Here is a 17,846-nt window from a genome sequence, read left to right on the forward strand (position 1 = left end):
ACCAAATATTTCTCATGTGGATTTGTTATCCTGTGCAAATAATTTATCCCACCCCCACCCTGATTTCGAGATGAGGACCCAAAAATAGGGGTTTCCATTAGCCACTGAATACAACAGATGATGTTTTTCCCACACCCAGAGTGAGCGGCTGAAAGCTCCATATTTTAACTGCCACAGCATACAGGATGTTACTCATGTTAGGGTTTCTAGAAGTACAAGTTATTTGGGTCGTCCTTGTTGGACTGAACACTGCAAAAGGACAGCAGTTTAAAGGTAAATTTGTCCCCTAAAACTATGCATGTGCGCTTCAATTGGTCACCCAGTAAAGAAGGCATGCGTATGTTTTTTGACGACTGCTAAATTCATGATTACACAGTTGTTTTAGAACACAGCATTTTGAAATGAAACGCTCTCCATCTCTTTCTCAGTGTGCTCTGACATAGCGGGTGGCCAGTGTCTTGATTCTAATGTGGCAACCTGTAATGGTGGACAGTGGGACCACTGGGCACACTGTGACGGCTACTGGGGTATAAGATGCTGTGTAACAGGTACTACGAGCCAGACCACGCCCCCTGTCACCACACCAGGGACGACATCAACGCCGGTGGGCAGTACCCCAGTGCATGGAACCTCTGGTACAACCACAACGGCTCCTGATGGGAATGCAGGTAATTTTGCGAGGAATTAACTAAAATCTGTAGTTAGCTGTCTAGGGCATGACTGCCATTTGCTTAAAAGAGGTTGGTTGCCTTTAGAAATACATATTGTTTGGAGTGAATGGTTAGGTAGTGGCAGTACAACTGACAGTACTGGGGAAAATTGAGGAAAGGTGACAATTAGGTATTTAAGACGCTTTCCATGAGAAAAAATTACGGTATGCAACATGATACAAACAATGGTCTAAATGTCTAAATTTCCACAGAATGTGCAGCTCTCCCGGGTCTGAGAAGAAACCGTGTGGTCGGTGGTAAAGAAGCGCCACCTAACCGCTGGCCTTCTGTCGGTAGCCTCCACACAATAAAATACGGGCAGCCCATGTCCTCTACCCACGACTGTGGCGCCACCATCATCGCTCCACAGTGGGTCGTTACTGCAGCACACTGTGTGGATTCGTAAGTTTCTAATGAATCGGACAAAAAAAAAAAATAATAATAAATAAATAAATAAAATAAAAAAATTAAAAAATTAAAATCATGAATTGATGCTAGAAAACCACCTATAAAGTAGTTTTAACTTGTTAAAACAAGTCACCTTTTTGCATCTGCACACATCTTACTGATATGTGTAAGCGACAATCTACTTTATCTTGTTTGTAACAGCACAGATGACAACCACAATCGCAAGCCTTGAAGATATAAAGCAGTTTTTTGGTTATCAGTGGGATTGTAGATGGTATTCTACTCCATTTTTTTCCAAGAAATTTCAAAAAAAGCAATTGATCTGATTTATTTAAATCATAACTGGAGCCCCATTTTTTCTATCAATCCCATCATCCAGTTATCTGTTGCAGTATCTACGACGATGCCGATGACTATCAACTCGTCTTTGGTGATCATAATCAAGATCAAAGTTCAGGACGGGAAGTAATCGCGCGTGTGTCCAGGATTATCAAGGTACATGTACGGGTGGAATTACAGAGAGGTGTGGTCTATGCTGTGATGTCACATTTTTGTTGTTTAAAGGGTAGAAACATAGTAAATTTAATATTTATTTCCCCCATAGTTGAAAATAAAACAAAAACACTACTCTAAACTATCAAAATAACAATGAAATGAATAAAATGTAAGCGTCTGGCAGTTTGTAAGAGGTCGGTAGAGTAATTTCTTAGCATTAGTTGTGCTAAGGCATTGTGTGTGTTTGTGACCGTAGCAGTGTGACTTTGACCGTTTATTTTGAGCATTCAGCATGCTATGTTTAATGTTTGCTTAAATCTTTTAAACATGTTATGACAGAGATTAAAGGGATAGCAACTCTTCGTATGAGATCCATATTTCACAATGAATTCACTGTAAACAACTAACAGAAACATAATAAATTCTCTTTTACCACCAAAAACAGCGATTATCACCTATTCAGAAATCTGTTCTTGCCATCGGATCACGTGATCTACATAGATGGCTGCCCTCTAATAATCTCTCAAGAGATTATTACATAAAACCAAACTTTTTAGAAAAAAAAAAAAACAGGGACTAAGTTTGAATGTCAGAATTGATTCGTTAACCATTGGTAAGTTTGGGAAAATTGTTGCTTACCCCAGGAAATTTTTTTGGGCAAAACGAACAGTTGTTATCCCTTTAAGTTTTCATCTTTATTCAAAGATGTCCATAGTAAGTTCATTTTCAGCACGAGCAGTATGAAAGTGACGGCCCTGGTTTCCCAAACGATATCGCACTGCTGAAGTTGAGCCAGCCGGTGCAGTTTACCCGGTACATACAGCCTGCTTGCCTGCCGACAGTGAACACCGTATTTACACCTTCAGACGAGTGCTGGATCCTAGGGTGGGGAGAGACGAAAGGTGCATAGATATGTGTGTACGCGCGTTCGTCACATAGAAATCTGAGAGAGAGGGGCATTTAAAAAAGATATGACCCATGAAACGGTTTGATGCGCTATTAAGAAGCAAAGACAGCAAGCCCAACTGCCCCTTGAGCTAATTAGCAACTGAAATACGCAATGTTTGGAACGGCGCTAGAGATCAGTTGTTTCAAAACGAGAACATGACAAAGAAACACCCAACATAAGTCAACATTACACCAACCTGATTGCGTATTTTGTTTCAGGCACAGGAGAAAGTAACGTCCTGAGAGAACTGCGTCTTGACATCACACCCAACACCAACTGCTCTGCCATGTGGTCCAAGTACCCGCATTCAGGACCCAGGGTGTGGCCATTTCACATCTGTGTCGGTGTCGGAGGCAATGGAACTTGTAACGTACGTACATCATTAATCTTCATTGAGCCATAATCAAATGACATAATATTATATCTTATATTTTATGTATTTACGCGGTTTCAAGTGTTTTCGTAAGTGCGGTTATAAAAAATCTAATCGGTAAGAAATGCTGTAGTGAGTGAAAAGATGATATCAAAAACGAAACCATAAAAGTATATTTGGTTTAAGGTGGTGGTCACTTTTTCCTCAAGTAATTTTTGCGCTTGTTTATTATTACTTATTTACAGGGTGACAGCGGCGGCCCACTCATGTGCAAGAAAGGTAATCAATGGATGGCAGTGGGCGTGTCCTCGTGGGCCATGCGCGACTGCGTCACCCCTGGGTTTCCAGCAGTATATTCACGGATCACCTCCTATTTGTCCTGGATACGACACATCATACAGCAAGATACTACTACCACCCCTGGGGCTATATTTGGATGATGCGTTCCTGAACAACACTGTTTGCTATTAATGGACCCGTAGCTCAAAATTACAGCAATCGTATTATGATATTATGATGACTTGTAACCCAGTGTCCGCAGCTGGTGTTTTGAGGACAGATGACACGGCATGTTGGTTGTTTACATCATAGACGTCTAAGAACTTTATACCGTGTTTTTTCATGCTACATGGAAAGGGCAACTTCAAGCATACCATAAACATGTTTTTGTTGTTGTTTAATACATCGAGTTATAGCAAATTCTTTCTGACATAATGTTGATTTAGGGTAACGGATAAAACAGCTATCTTGTTACAAACGCAATGCGTTAGATGTGCGGCAGATTAACTATGGTGGTTTCGACGCATTGTGTTGATCCAAACGGGAGTGAAATTACACAGATAATCAGGTATATTATAGATAAAATCACTGAAATGAATTCCATACTTCTACCAAATATTTCTCATGCGGATTTGTTATCCTGTGCAAATAATTTATGCTCCCCTGATTCAACATAATATGTTTACATTGATATAGAGGATACAGGTAAAAATATTTGGCAAATTTACTTTTGAAGGCAGGCAGACTGTATGGGTTTCAAAGTGTACTTGATATTGTTATAATGTTCCTGGTGCCATTGAGAATAGAAGATCCGAATATCAACTGGTCCAAGGCTCAATTATGGTGGACCCTACATGAAAGGAAGACCGCTAATCCTGCAATGGTCTCTCCGCCTCTCACACGCCTCCCCACGCGTCTGGTCGAATGGAGCCAAGAGTTAATTACTGTGCCCCTGCAGGGACGACGCGTGGGGAAGCATCTTGGACCAGTTGATACCCGGATCTTCTATTCTAAATGGCCCCATTCAAACTAAGGGAAAGGTATAATGACAGGGTAGTTTATTTAATACAAAAATGAAAGCACACTTCATGGGTTTGGAAATTACCAAAATGTTTATTTTGCCATTCCCAGATTCTTATAAAACCTTACATATCTCAATGGTTAACACTTAATTTTTTTTTTCTTTTTTTTTTTTTTTTTGTGTGTGTGTGTGTGTGTGTACCTGATGTTATAATTACTGGCCATTTTATTTTATTTTATGTTAAAATCAACATTTATAAATTTAATTTAAGAACAAATGCAAGAAAAGAGAGGGATAGGTAAATGATTCACGAGTACGAGAGAGTTGAGCATTTGCTTGGAAAATCAATTTTGGCAGGACAATCTGATGGAGTGTCCCTTTAAAGTTGCCTTCCTCATGCCATAAATGTGTATCGGGGTATATGTAGCTAAATACAATTCTTCAAATGGTGCACCGTGCAAGGAATGTTTTCTAATTATAAAGAAATGTGATTTACAAATGCATGGTCACAAATTGATGTTAAAAAGGAATTGCATTGAGGGTATTTCACCAAAAATTTAAATTACCGTGTAGATTTTTTCCACAAGGTGCTATTAAATGATTAGTGGATAATGTGGGCTTAATAGTCAGTAAGATGGTTTTTAATATTGTTATAAACCATTTTCATTTTTGTAAATGTAATTTATGTTTTTTAGATTTATTTTAAGTTTAATATGAGAAACATTAAAGTTACCTAACCACAATTAAAGGTGTAATAACTGTTAATTTTCGTTGAAAAATTAATGATCTTGGGGCGAATAGCAAAATTTATGTATAATGAAGTCAGTTCGACATTCAAAGTTTGATCATTTTTTTCCCAAAAAGTTTGGGTTTTTGTTGTAATCTCTCAAGTAGTGGGCTGACAACAACTGGCGATAGCAACCGTGCCGGAGGACACTGTCTCTACTGGTCATGTCTCAATGAATTGACCACACACCAGGAGCAAGTGAACAGTCTGAGCATAGGGCAATGCGCCGTTTGAAGGTCGTTCAAAAGCTTGAAGCATCCAGGGTAAGTAATGCTTATTCAGTTTAGTACCGGGGTATATTATTCCCAAAAACACCTAATAAACTCATTTCATTTCTGTTAATTAGAGAATACTTCCAAAGATAAGAAAATTGTGATGGAATGCATATGATTTTTGACAACACATTGATTTTTACTTCACGTTCATTCACAACAGCTGGGTGCTTGTGTCTAGTTGTTCAATTTATTTTGATATAGTGGATATTGTAGACATCAAACGTTTGTCCCCAAGGTATCAAACTTCATCCCTGGAAGCCTTCCATAGCCTGATTATTCACTTTGCACCATAACATACGCACTTTAGTTGGCTTAGAGGAGATAAAGAGATATTTCATAATGGACTCTTTCATTGTGGGTTTTATATTTATACTTATACCTCTGTTGAGTATTGTTCAAATGCAACAAAATTTTTCTCCAGGTATTACTTAGCTGCTTTTCATTACGATGAAAATAACGAAAAAAGGTAAGCAGTAACAGAAATTGAGCAGCCAAGATGGTCAATCAGCTTTCCAAAGTACAAACACTGGACAATAGAAGTGTCACCCCTACTGAACCAATACTATGGGGGAGATAAATGACTGTGGAATGATATGCTCCTGGTATCATTTTATTAACATCAAATTTCACAAAAAATCACAAAAGAACAAAATATACATTCTACCAAAATATGCAGTTTCAAGTCCAAAATTTATTGGCATAGCCAGGTGACCTAATAATAGGTGCCAGTCTACGAAGCAAGGTTTCATATAATTGTCTGATGCGTTCAGGGCTTATGCTGGCCCAAGCATGAAACACTGAATATAACAGAGTTTCTCTGCTGGTTATACGGGCATTTGTGAAAAGTTTTGACATATCATTCCACACATTTTCTATCACCCTGCGAATGTCATGTTGGTCAAACCAAGCATCAACTGCTCTGGGCCTGTGACAAGGAGCATTGCCATCCTGGTGAACAAACGGATAATTCCTGTCGCCAAACATGTTAGTAATAGATGGTAGCAAGTCTGACTCCAAAACATCGATATATTTCTAGTGATTTATGTTTCCATCAACCACTATCAATTCGCTCACGCCATGGATGCTGACGCAGCCCCACACCATGATGAATATGCTGCTCCGGGTTCGAAAATTCAGTGCATGTGGTACAAATGCTTTACCAGCAGTTCGCCAGCATCGTGCCCGTCTGTCATCAGAGGTCAGACCAAAGTGACAATCATCAGAAAAATATATATAGGACCAATTGTCATGCACTGTCCAGTTCCTGATCCTGTTGACCCTAGTTTACTGTACGTTGCCTGTTTTGTAACGATATAAGAGGTTTCAGTCTTGCTACCCTGCTGTACACTCTCAGAGCATGTAACCGACGCCTAGCAATTTTCACAGACACATTCTTATGTGTGAAATTGTTCCACTGTGTTGTCAACTGACAAGCAGTGTCGAACTTTGACAACCTGGACATCAAAATCAGTCGTCGGTCTTCACGGCCAGTTTTATTTTTTTTTGGACGACCCATCAGAGGCAATTTGTCTCTTGATCCAGTGTTTCTATACCGAGACCAGACCCTCTGCACGGTTCTGACTGAACAATTCAATTGTATCGATATTCTGACATTGCTTATATTCCGCCTCTTCAGGTTAATAACTTGCACCTATAACCGTTAGATAATTGCCTGTATCTTGCCATATTGGAGGAAGACAGGAATAACATTTGCTGTACATGTACAAGACCAACAATACAATTCCATGGTATAGCGGTTTTATACTCATTAGTCACATTATAAGTAGACCAGGCATTATAAGTCCCCAAGATCTGCCTACTTTTATTACTCTGAGGTAGGGGGTGAGACTTCTTTTGTCCAGTGTGTGTATAAGAAGGGTGGTTATACAGTCACCAAGGAAGAAAACACAGCCAACATACATGTACAGTGTGACTGTAAAATGCTCAGATTCAGTTTAGGAAATATCATGTTTTATTTTACATTTATCATTTAATTTTGTTTCATAGCGTTGTCCAGCTCAAACATGAAGGTAATGTGTCAGTTGATTCAGGACAATAAAACGATCTGGATACCATTGCCCTTAACACTCAGGAACAATAGTGCGTCCCTGCGAGCGGCTACTTACGATAAAAATGGTTTAGATGTGGATTCTCGTCATCAGCTGTTATATATATCATTATATCTGTTATATAGAATCATTAAATAAACCAGCTTTCAAAATGTTAGGTTATATTTGGAAAAAAAATTCAACTACATGTGTAGCTCTATCAATCCCAAAAGTTTCCAAGTTCCTACCTGTCTGTCCACCCAGTTCACCCGTAGTAATCTGCGGTAGCATAATAGTTCGAATGAGGTGATTCGTTTCTGTGCAGTTTTCTTGATGACCCAGCATTCTGCTCCATAGGTAGCTAGGGGAAATACACCATTGCTTGCAACAGTCGTTTTTTTTCTTTTCTACGGTGTTGGTAAAAAACGCGCCTAAGTAATTGAACACTTTTACATTCTCCACTTCTTGGTTGTCCTCCACAAGGTTCTCATCATTTTCTTCTTGTGTCCCTTTTATCACTTTTGTTTTATTGACATTGAGGAAAAGCCCTGCCGCTTCACTTGCAGTTTTGACTTTATCAGTTAGGTATTGGAGTTCTTGCATGCTTGCTGCTATTAGAACTACGTGGTCAGCATACCTCAAGTTGTTGATTGTTCTTCCACCAATTTTGATTCCTCCTAGATGGTTTTCCAGTGCTTCTCTCATAGATGTTGAATAAGTGAGGTGACAAAATACATCCCTGACGCACACCCTGTCAGATTTCAAACCAATTTGTCATCCCATGAGTTGTCCTTTACTGCTGCTTTATGAGTGACATACAGGTTCTTGAGCCACTGCTTTTTGCCATCATGATTGATGACTTAAAATCCAGATGTCCAGACTACAAATATGTTGACGATACTACAGTGTATGACATTTGTAATATTGATGGTCCATGCCACTTACAAAGTGCAAGTAATGAAATAGTGCTGTGGACACAAAATAACAATATGAAACTGAATGCCAAAAAAACCAAGACCATGACCCTAAATTTTACACGTTCTAAACCAGATCTCCCACCAATAGTTATAAATGACACGCCAATCTGTGAGGTTACACAGTTCAAACTTCTGGGCATCCATATTAGCAATGACCTAAAATGGGGTACTCATGTGGATCATATATATATAAAAAGGCATGTGCAAGACTCTATTTCCTCCGTCAACTGAAGCGAGCTAAGCTCAGCCCTGCTGACTTAATCCAAGTTTACCAAAGTATTGTCCGCTCAATTCTAGAATATGCCTGCCCTGTATGGCATCCAGGACTAACTATAGAGCAATGCAAACTTTTAGAGACTGTCCAAAGTCGTGCTTTAAAAATTATTTTCCCTGACCTACACTATGATGAAGCCCTGAACCTGGCAAATATGTGCACTTTAGAAAAACGAAGGGAAGATCTGTGCAAAACTTTCTTTTACAAAATGACTGAATCCTCTGACAAATTGAATCACATCTTAATTGAGCATTCCAATCGTCTTTTAAGATCTAACAATAGATACAAAGTGCCAAAATTTAAGACCGACAGATTCCGATGCTCTTTTATTCCATATGCACTTTTAAATTTCCAATAGTATTATGCTGTCTTTTATCCTAAGTACAATAATTTTAAAGTTCAGTTAGCAGTCTTTTAACTCAGTTTTATTCATGCAAATATTCATTTTATTATCATTATAAATTTTTTTAATATTCTATGTACAACTTCAACCCACTGGGTTGCAATCTTAATAAATTATTATTATTATTATTGATGAGTCCTATCATGTGGTTTGGGAATCCCATTTCTGTCATTTCACTCCATGGACCTCTTGTACCACCGTATCAAAAGCGTTTCGATAGTCAATGAAAGAGAGTTAAACATCTGTCCCGGATTCACAGCTTTTTTCAAGAAGTAATTTTAAGTTGAGTATCTGATCTCTTGTTCCTTTTCCCGATCTGAACCCAGCTTGTTCTTCAGTTATTTAATCTTTCAGCTTATTTTGCATTCTGTTTGCTATGATTTTAGCATGATCTTGCTGCTGTGGCTGATCAAAGAAATGGTTCGGTTGTTATCACATTAAAAATGTCTCCCTTTTTCGGGAGTGTTACAAAGACTGATGCTGTCCATTCAGATGGCCATTCTTCTTTCTTCCAGATTGCAGTGCATATACTGTGGAAGTATTTGTTGAGGTTTTTTCCTTCTTTCTTCAGAAGTTTCGCTGGCAGGTCGTCATATCCAGGGGCTTTACCATTCTTCATATCTTCCATCGCTTTCTCTACCTTCGATAAAGTTGGTGTCGGCTCATTAGTACTTGTTCATTGACCGGTTGGGTGTTCGAGCAGCAATGCTGGCCCCAAAAGCTACCAATTAATTCTTTTTGGTTATTCATGTACTTTTCAATATCCTTCCAGGTACTACCTACGCCCTCTTTACCTTTCTAGGTGTAGGACCCAAATTCTTCACATTCGCTTAGCTACAGTGCAATATATTCATTCTAACTATTTTACTCAAAGGAATGTGACACCAAAACCTAGATTTAAAACTTTTCTGTAAAACGGTTTTTTTTTTCAAAAGTGCGCCACCTTCTTTGAACCCAAATGGGACAAATTTTATTCGAAATATTGTAGAAAAATAAAGAAACTAAAATTGGACTGCTTTGTAACTTAGATCATAATTCATTTTTCCCTTCAGACTTCGTTTGCAGATCGGCATTGTGATTTTTGAATAATGTCTGTAGGCCCTATACTTTACTTCGTTACACACCCTTTTTATTGTACCACCAGCGTTTTAGTCCATGGTTTTAGTCCCGACTCGCCTGTTCCGCCGGCTCTGCCGGCCTCGCAGGTCATCTTTCATATCCGTGAGTTTGGGGTCAATCGGTGCTTTTTCACGGGAGCAGCGGCCATTAGATGCCGAAACAGAAAACTGTCTCTAATTTCGGAACCATTAATGCTAGAGACCTCTTTTTTTGCATTTGATAGAGCATGTCAAGCCCAACACTGGAGGTGGTTTCCGTTTTTTTTTGTTTTCCATACGGTTTACGAGTTATGCTGTATCAAAAGGTGCATTGTGGTGGTGAAAGCAAAATGTGCAATATGGTAATATGTAATAAATTTTGAACCTCTGGAAAATATAACATAAGGCTTGGCGAGGCAGACAACTTCTGGTCAAAAATTACATTATTTCATGAAATTTAAGCATCTGGAACTTCTGAGCACCTCCCATTTCAAAATTTTCAACTAAAATGACCTCTTCTTTATTTCAATTAATTTCTTCTGTAGGAAATTTATGGCACATTATTTTAACTCCAAAATTGTAACATTTAGTCCCTTATACAGGTATCTCCAAAACTGGCAGAGATAGGTCCATAGTTACTATTGAAGTTGAATAGGAAGTCATGTACTGGCAATCTAACTGTGACCTTTAAATTGACCTTTGACCTACTTTTCATCATGAACTGAACTTTGCAAATTTTCGTTCCCTTTTATCTCCAAAACTGGCAGAGATAGGCCCAAAGTTACTATTGAACTTGAATATAAGGTCATATACTGGCAATCTAACAGTGACCTTAAAATCGAACTTTGACCTACTTTTCACCATGAACTCAACTTTGCAACCTTTTCAGTGCTTATACTTTCAAAACTGGCAAAGATACGCCCATTATTACTATTTAATTTGAATAGGAACTCATATATATTGGCAATCTAACTGTGACTTTATAATCGGCCTTTGACCTACTTTTCACCATGAACCGCACTTTGCAAGGTTTCCTTTCTGGAACTTCTGAGCACCTCCCATTTCAAAATTTTCAACTAAAATGACCTCTTCTTTATTTCAATTAATTTCTTCAGTAGGCAATTTATGGCACATTATTTTGACTCCAAAATTGTAACATTTAGTCCCTTATATCTCCAAAACTGGCAGAGATACGCACATAGTTACTATTAAACTTGAATAGGAAGTCATATACTGGCAATCTAACTTTGACCCTGAAATTGACCTTTGACCTAATTTTCAACATGAACTGAACTTTGCAAATTTTCCTTCCCTTTTATCTCCAAAACTGGCAGAGATAGGTCCATAGTTACTATTGAAGTTAAATAGGAAATCATATACTGGCAATCTAACTGTGACCTTGAAATTGACCTTTGACCTACTTTTCATGATAAACTGCACTTTGCAAATTTTCTGATCTTTATATCTCCAAAACTGGCAAAGATACGCCCATAGTTATTTTTGAACACGAATAAGAAGTAATATACTGGCAATCTAACTGTGACCCTGAAATTAATCTTTGACCTAATTTTCACCATGAACTGATCTTTGCAAATTTTCTATCCCTTATATCTCAAAAACCGGCAGAGATACACCCAAAGTTGATGTGGAATTTGAATAGGAAGTCATACAATGGTTATCTGTGACCTTGAAATTGACCTTTGACCTACTTTTTCACCATGAACTGAGCTTTGCATATTTTCTTGCCCCTCATATCTTCAAAACTAGCAGAGATATGCCCAGTGTTGCCCCTAGGTTTTCTCTTTCGTCAGCATATATGCAACACTGACAACATATTTCAAGGAAAACCAATAGGCCTATTGTCTAGAGAATCACAGGAGTGATCAGTTTTAGGAAAATACAGGTCAATTCGAAAATCTGCTTGATTGTACCATTTTAAGTTATGTTATTTTGCTTTTTTTTTTTTTTTTTTGCATATTTTGAGAACTCTTGTTGATTGCATTTTGTAGAGCTTGTCAAGCACAAGACTGGTGGTGGTGTCCCTTTTTTTTTTTTTTTTTGGGGGGGGGGGGGTTCCATACGAATGCGCTTACTCCAGCTGTTGGTACAATATCTGGAGGCGGTATCGCTTCTCTGATCCTCTAGTTTATCAAACAATTTTACTCAAAGTTTGTTTTATAAGAAGATAAATAACACACCATATTCTTTTCCTCAGGCACTGCACAATTCGTTGAATTATTGAGAAATGAAAAAGCAGTGTTTCATTAAGCTATAAATTATCGCCTTTGTCTTAATGTAAATGTGAGATTTTACAATAAACGCTGTCCTTGGATTCGGACCTTTGGTTTGTACACGCGTTGGGCGATTTTGGGAACCGGCAATAAGAAAACATTGCATAGCGGATATAGATGCGGGGGAGTAAAGATGCGGGGCAGTATCGATGCGGGGAAGCAATGATGTGGGCGAGTATCGGTATGGGGAAGTAACGGTGCGCCTACATCGGCAATTTTACTGGGGATGTACCGATGTGGGGTCGTATCGATGCGCATAATACAAAAATTTACTAAGGGGGAGTATTGGTGCTACCGTAGGTAGATTCTGCTATTGCCAGCTCGATCTTGATTTCATATATAACCCATATCAGCAATACCAGTAAATAGTCTAAAAAGCGACTCCATCACAAGGTATATTTAACAAGCTACATGTAGCTTTTACGTTGCTCTGACACTCAGGGTAATATATTGGTGCGGGGGAGTATCGACATGACCCCACGCATTTTATGTAAACAAAGTACAACTGTTACTTTGCAACAAAATATAACACTTCACATAGTAGTGAACGTCAACAAGTGCATCTGAATTAAGCGAAGGGAGGTTACTCCAAAATCATTTCTATACATTTCGGCGCTTACGTAAAACTTAGTGAATGCAAAAAAGACTCACATACAATAATACAAAATTTTCGTCGGAATTGAAATGTTCATTTTACATTGTTTGTTTACATCATGTTTTAAATGAGCAAAAAGGTTCATTAGCTTGGTTGTTGGATAAATCCGTAAGCTAACGGTACGGAAAATTTTAGGCTTGTGTCTGAGAATTTTCATATTTATCATGTTTTAAAGTTTATTCTTCGAAAGTTTCAAGCAGGATAATGGGTTATTTACAGAGTTTCATGGATTTTAATAACAGCTACGGATTTTGCAAAATATGGCGCGAAACACACGTCGCGTACTATTTTGTGCAAGTGCGGAGGTTTTTTTTTTTTTTTTTTTGTACTAATCACCGCTTACGCATTGATATGCCAGATCATTAATATGCCTGACACGAACACCCCAAGTTTCCAGCTTCCTCTTGCCCTAGTTCCGTGAATCGGATTGGGGTCGAATTTTACCACTCATAAACGATGGCTCTTGTCTCTAAAACGAAGCAAACGCTGATATATCTGACTTAAATTTACCTACAACTGTCTTACTAAATGATATGAAGGCCGATATCAAGCGTAAAAAAAAATGGCGGTCATTGACCTCTTCCACTTTGCCTATGCATATCCCGGGCCTACACAACATTCAACAAGGCAGCCTGCCTGCATAACTCTCTACTGACTCCCTTTGCCCAAAAATATGAAATGAAGAATAAACTTACAGATCACGTGATAACTGATTTTTTTGCCACAACTAGAGTGAACGGCTGCAAGCCACAGCATACAGGATGTTAGGGTTTCTAGTAGGCCTACAAGTTCTTTGGGTTGTTCTTGTTGGACTGAACACTGCAAAAGGACAGCAATTTAAAGGTACTGTAATAGAGCAGGATCCCAGAGGGTTAAGCATGCCCGAAAAGATCACCAATTTTCTTGTGCCTGGCCTACATGCTTACCTATATATGAAAATGGGAGTCTGCCGTATTTCCAGTGGTGGGTGTGGTCAGGGGTGGGTCCAAAACAAAGGCCCTCAAATCCAGCTAGCTGGAATTTTTTAGGGGAACCCTTGATGTTGTTTTTATGCTATTGCGCGGTGCATACAAATCTTAATTGCTAAAAATTGAACATCGGTATTGTACAAAAGAAGCCGCAAAGTTCCTAAAAAAATCACGCCCAAAGAGCCACACCCTTTATGTACAGCTAGCATGCCCTTAAACTTAACCCTTAAACTTAACTTGGAAAATTTTCATTAGAGTCCCAGGAAGCTGGAATGACCATCGACAGACAATTTAAGTGGTGGGTTGTGCCCAGCAGAAACGCTCAAAGAGCCACGCCCCTAATGTACAGCTAGATGTACCCGTAATGTAACTCTTTCAAAATGGCTGGAAAATGTTAGGTAGAGTTCCAGGATAGATTATTGACCGGGCACTACCCACCACTTAAATTGTCTGACGACGGTCATTCTAGCTTCCTGGGACTCTAAGAAACGTTTTCCAGTTATTTTTTAGGGTTAATTTTTGGGGCATGCTAACTGTAGGCCTACATTAGGCATGCTACCTTTACAATAAGGGTGTGGCTCTTAAGGCATGTCTGCCGGGCACTACCCAGCAATTAAATTGTCTGCCGATGGTCATTCTAGCTTCCTTGGACTCTAAGGAACATTTTCCAGTCATTTTTTAGGATTAACTTTTGGGGCATACTATCTGCTCATTAAGAGTGCGGCTCTTTGGTTTTGTCTGCCGGGCACTACCCACCACTTTAATTGTCTGTCGTTGGTAATTTCAGCTTCCTCTAAGGAACATTTTCCAGTTGGAGCATGCTAGCTGTACTTAAGGGGTGTGGCTCTTTGGATGTGTCTGCCGGGCACTACCCATCACTTAAATTGTCTGTCGATGGTCATTCAACTTTCCTGGGACCCTAAGGAACATTTTTCAGTTGTTTTTTTAGGTTTAACTTTTGGGGCATTCTAGCCGGATTTCCACCACCTATAAATCAGGGTCTGCCAGCCACACCCCATCACTCAGTTTATCCGCCAGTATCTATTTGATATACCTGAGACCATGCTGAAAGACCCCCAATAGGTTTCTAAGGGTTCCCCTAAAAAATTCCAGCTAGCTGGATTTGAGGGCCTTTGTTTTGGACCACCCTGACCACACTCACCACTGGAAATACGGCAGGCTCCCATTTTCATGTTTAGGTAAGCATGCAGGTCATTGCCAGGTACAAGAAAATTGGTGATCTTTCGGGCATGCTCAACCCTGGGATCCCGGACTATAAATTTACCACCCAAAAATAAGCATGTTAGCTTAAATCGGTCACCCATTAAAGAAGGCATGCGTGTTTTTTTTTTACTATTGCTAAATTTATAAGACAGATGTTTTAGAAGACAACATTTTGAAATGAATTGCTGTAGCTATAGTTATATGGGGTATGACTGCCATTTGAGCTTGCTTGCCTTTAGAAATAAGTATCGTTTTGAGTGAATAGTTAGATTGTGGAAATACAGTGCAGGGAGAAATTGAGGAAAGGTGACAATTAGGCATTTAAGATGCTTTCCATGAAAAAAAATTACGGTATACAACATGGTTTAAACAATGGTCTAAAACGGTTAAGTTTCCACAGAATGTGCAGCTCTCCCGGGTCTGAGAAGAAACCGTGTGGTCGGTGGAAATGAAGCGTCACCTAACCACTGGTCCTCTGTCGGTAGCCTCCAAACAATATCCTCTACCTACATCTGTGGCGGAAGCATCATTACTCCAAATTGGGTTGTTACTGCGGCACACTGTTTGGATTCGTAAGTTTCTAATGATTAGGAGAAAAAAATTAAAATCATGAATTGATGCTAGAAAATCACACACAAAAATGGTTTACAAGTCACCTTTTGCATCTGCACACACCCTACTACGTTACGGGTGTAAGCGACAAACTTCTTTTTCTTTTTGTAACAGCACAGATGACAACCACAGACCTTAAAGATATAAAGCAATTTTTTGGTTAACAAAATAAGGCGTGGAGGTTTGGATTGTATTCTACACCATTTCCAAGAAATTTAAAAATAAATAAATAAATAAATAAATAAATAAATAATTGATCATATCTGGAGTCCCATTTTTTTCTATTGGTCCCATCATCCATTTATCTGTTGCAGTATCCACGACGATGCTGATGACTATCAAGTCGTCTTTGGTGATCATAATCAAGATCCAAGTTCTGGACGGGAAGTAATTGCGCGTGTGTCCAGGATTATCAAGGTACATGTACGGGTGGAATTACAGAGAGGTGCGGTCCATGCTGTGATGTCACATTTTTATTGTTTAAAAGTCACATTCCAAACCTTCGGATAATAAGTTATGGTTTATAATCTTGCCAATTATCTTTACAACACCAATATATTTTTATTCATTATAATTTATTTATTGCAGGTAGAAACATGGTAAATTTTATATTTATTTCCCCCACAATTAAAAATTAAAAAACAAAAATACTACGATAAAATTATCAAAATAATAATTAAATGAATAAAGTTTGACAGTTTGAAAGAGGTAGGTAGAGTAATTTTTTAGCATTAGTTGTGCTGGGACATTGTGTGTGGTTTTGACAGCAGTAGTGTGGCTCTGACCATTTTAATTTTGAGAATTCAGCATTACATGTTTAATTTTGCTTAAATCTTTTTAACATAAGATTGAAAAAAAAGTGAAAGAAGTTTTTCAGCTTTATTTAGGCTGTCTAAAGTAAATTATAAAATATTTTCAGCATGAGCATTATGGAAGTGACGGTCCTGGTTTCCGAAACGATATCGCACTGCTGAAGTTGAGCCAGCCGGTGCAGTTTACCCGGTACATACAGCCTGCTTGCCTGCCGACAGTGAACAACGTATTTACTTCGTCAGACGAGTGCTTGATACTAGGTTGGGGAGAGACAAAAGGTACGTAGTTACGTGTGTCCGCGCGTTCCTCACATAGAAATCAGAGAGAGAGAGAGAGAGAGCAGCATTTCATAAAAACGAGGACCTATGAAACGGTTTGATGCGCTAAATATATTAAGAATTGCGAAGCGCAGACATTGAGGTCAAGAACTGCCCCTTGAGCTAATGAGCAATTGTAATACGCTGACAACATCAAGCTGATTGCGTATGTTGTTTTAGGTACAAGAGAAAGTAACGTCCTGCTGAGGGAACTGCGCCTTGACATCATACCCAACACCAACTGCTCTGCCATGTGGTCCAAGTACCCGCATCCAGGAGCCAGGGTGTTGCCATTTCACATCTGTGTCGGGGTTGTAGGCAGTGAAACTTGTAACGTACGTGCAGCAATGATCCTCATTGAGACTATAATCAAATATTATATTTTATGTATTCACGCGGTTTCAAGTGCTTTTGTAAGTGCGGTTATAAAAAATCGAATCGGTAAGAAATGCTGTGGTGAGTGAAAATATTATAACGAAAATGAAATCATAAATATATATTTACTTTAAGGTGGTCACTTTTTCCTCAAATAAATTTTCCACTTGTTTATTATTACTTATTTTACAGGGTGACAGCGACGGCCATGTCTTCTGCAAGAAAGGAGATCAATGGGTGACGGTGGGCGTGTCCTCGTGGGCAGTTGGCGACTGTGACACCCCCGAGTTTCCAGCAGTATATTCAAGGATCACCTCCTATTTGTCCTGGATACGACACATCATACAGCAAGATACTACTACCACCCCAGGGGCTGCATTTGGATGAAGCGTTTGGAGCCTTAAAAGCTATTTCAGGCAACAGTAATAAATATCATATTATCTGCAGTTTAAGCAGATCAAACTACTGCCATGAAAGTTTCCTACCTCCTTCACG

The 17,846-nt window shown here is 38.8% G+C and overlaps 2 protein-coding genes across 2 annotated transcripts; both read left to right on the forward strand.

Moving 5' to 3' along the window:
* Positions 1-76: 76 nt before the first annotated feature.
* Positions 77-3,615, forward strand: LOC106181815 (tryptase-2). Its single transcript, XM_013566310.2, has 7 exons — positions 77-273; positions 429-668; positions 923-1,112; positions 1,511-1,613; positions 2,344-2,515; positions 2,781-2,932; positions 3,181-3,615. Exons 1-7 carry the CDS (start codon positions 186-188, stop codon positions 3,373-3,375), a joined length of 1,140 nt encoding a protein of 379 aa, XP_013421764.2. The 5' UTR covers positions 77-185; the 3' UTR covers positions 3,376-3,615.
* A 1,507-nt stretch (positions 3,616-5,122) lies between these two features.
* LOC106181808 (chymotrypsinogen A-like) lies at positions 5,123-17,745 on the forward strand. Its single transcript, XM_087008718.1, has 8 exons — positions 5,123-5,285; positions 5,719-5,763; positions 13,774-13,885; positions 15,635-15,806; positions 16,161-16,263; positions 16,766-16,937; positions 17,157-17,311; positions 17,544-17,745. The coding sequence occupies exons 3-8, from the start codon at positions 13,804-13,806 to the stop codon at positions 17,736-17,738; spliced, it is 879 nt and encodes a 292-aa protein (XP_086864844.1). The 5' UTR covers positions 5,123-5,285; positions 5,719-5,763; positions 13,774-13,803; the 3' UTR covers positions 17,739-17,745.
* Positions 17,746-17,846: the final 101 nt, after the last annotated feature.

The sequence above is a fragment of the Lingula anatina genome, chromosome 1 (assembly GCF_051362555.1).
Source record: "Lingula anatina isolate TDL-2025a chromosome 1, LinAna3.0, whole genome shotgun sequence".
Classification (NCBI taxonomy): domain Eukaryota; kingdom Metazoa; phylum Brachiopoda; class Lingulata; order Lingulida; family Lingulidae; genus Lingula; species Lingula anatina.

Excerpts from the sequence above, each read along its gene's own strand:
- LOC106181815 (XM_013566310.2), top strand. The coding sequence starts at position 186 with ATGTTACTCATGTTAGGGTTTCTAGAAGTACAAGTTATTTGGGTCGTC. Across the intron at positions 669-922 it reads GGCTCCTGATGGGAATGCAG|AATGTGCAGCTCTCCCGGGT; the intron begins GTAATTTTGCGA and ends AAATTTCCACAG. Across the intron at positions 1,113-1,510 it reads GCAGCACACTGTGTGGATTC|TATCTACGACGATGCCGATG; the intron begins GTAAGTTTCTAA and ends TATCTGTTGCAG.
- LOC106181808 (XM_087008718.1), top strand. The coding sequence starts at position 13,804 with ATGTTAGGGTTTCTAGTAGGCCTACAAGTTCTTTGGGTTGTTCTTGTT. Across the intron at positions 13,886-15,634 it reads AAAAGGACAGCAATTTAAAG|AATGTGCAGCTCTCCCGGGT; the intron begins GTACTGTAATAG and ends AAGTTTCCACAG. Across the intron at positions 16,938-17,156 it reads AGGTTGGGGAGAGACAAAAG|GTACAAGAGAAAGTAACGTC; the intron begins GTACGTAGTTAC and ends ATGTTGTTTTAG.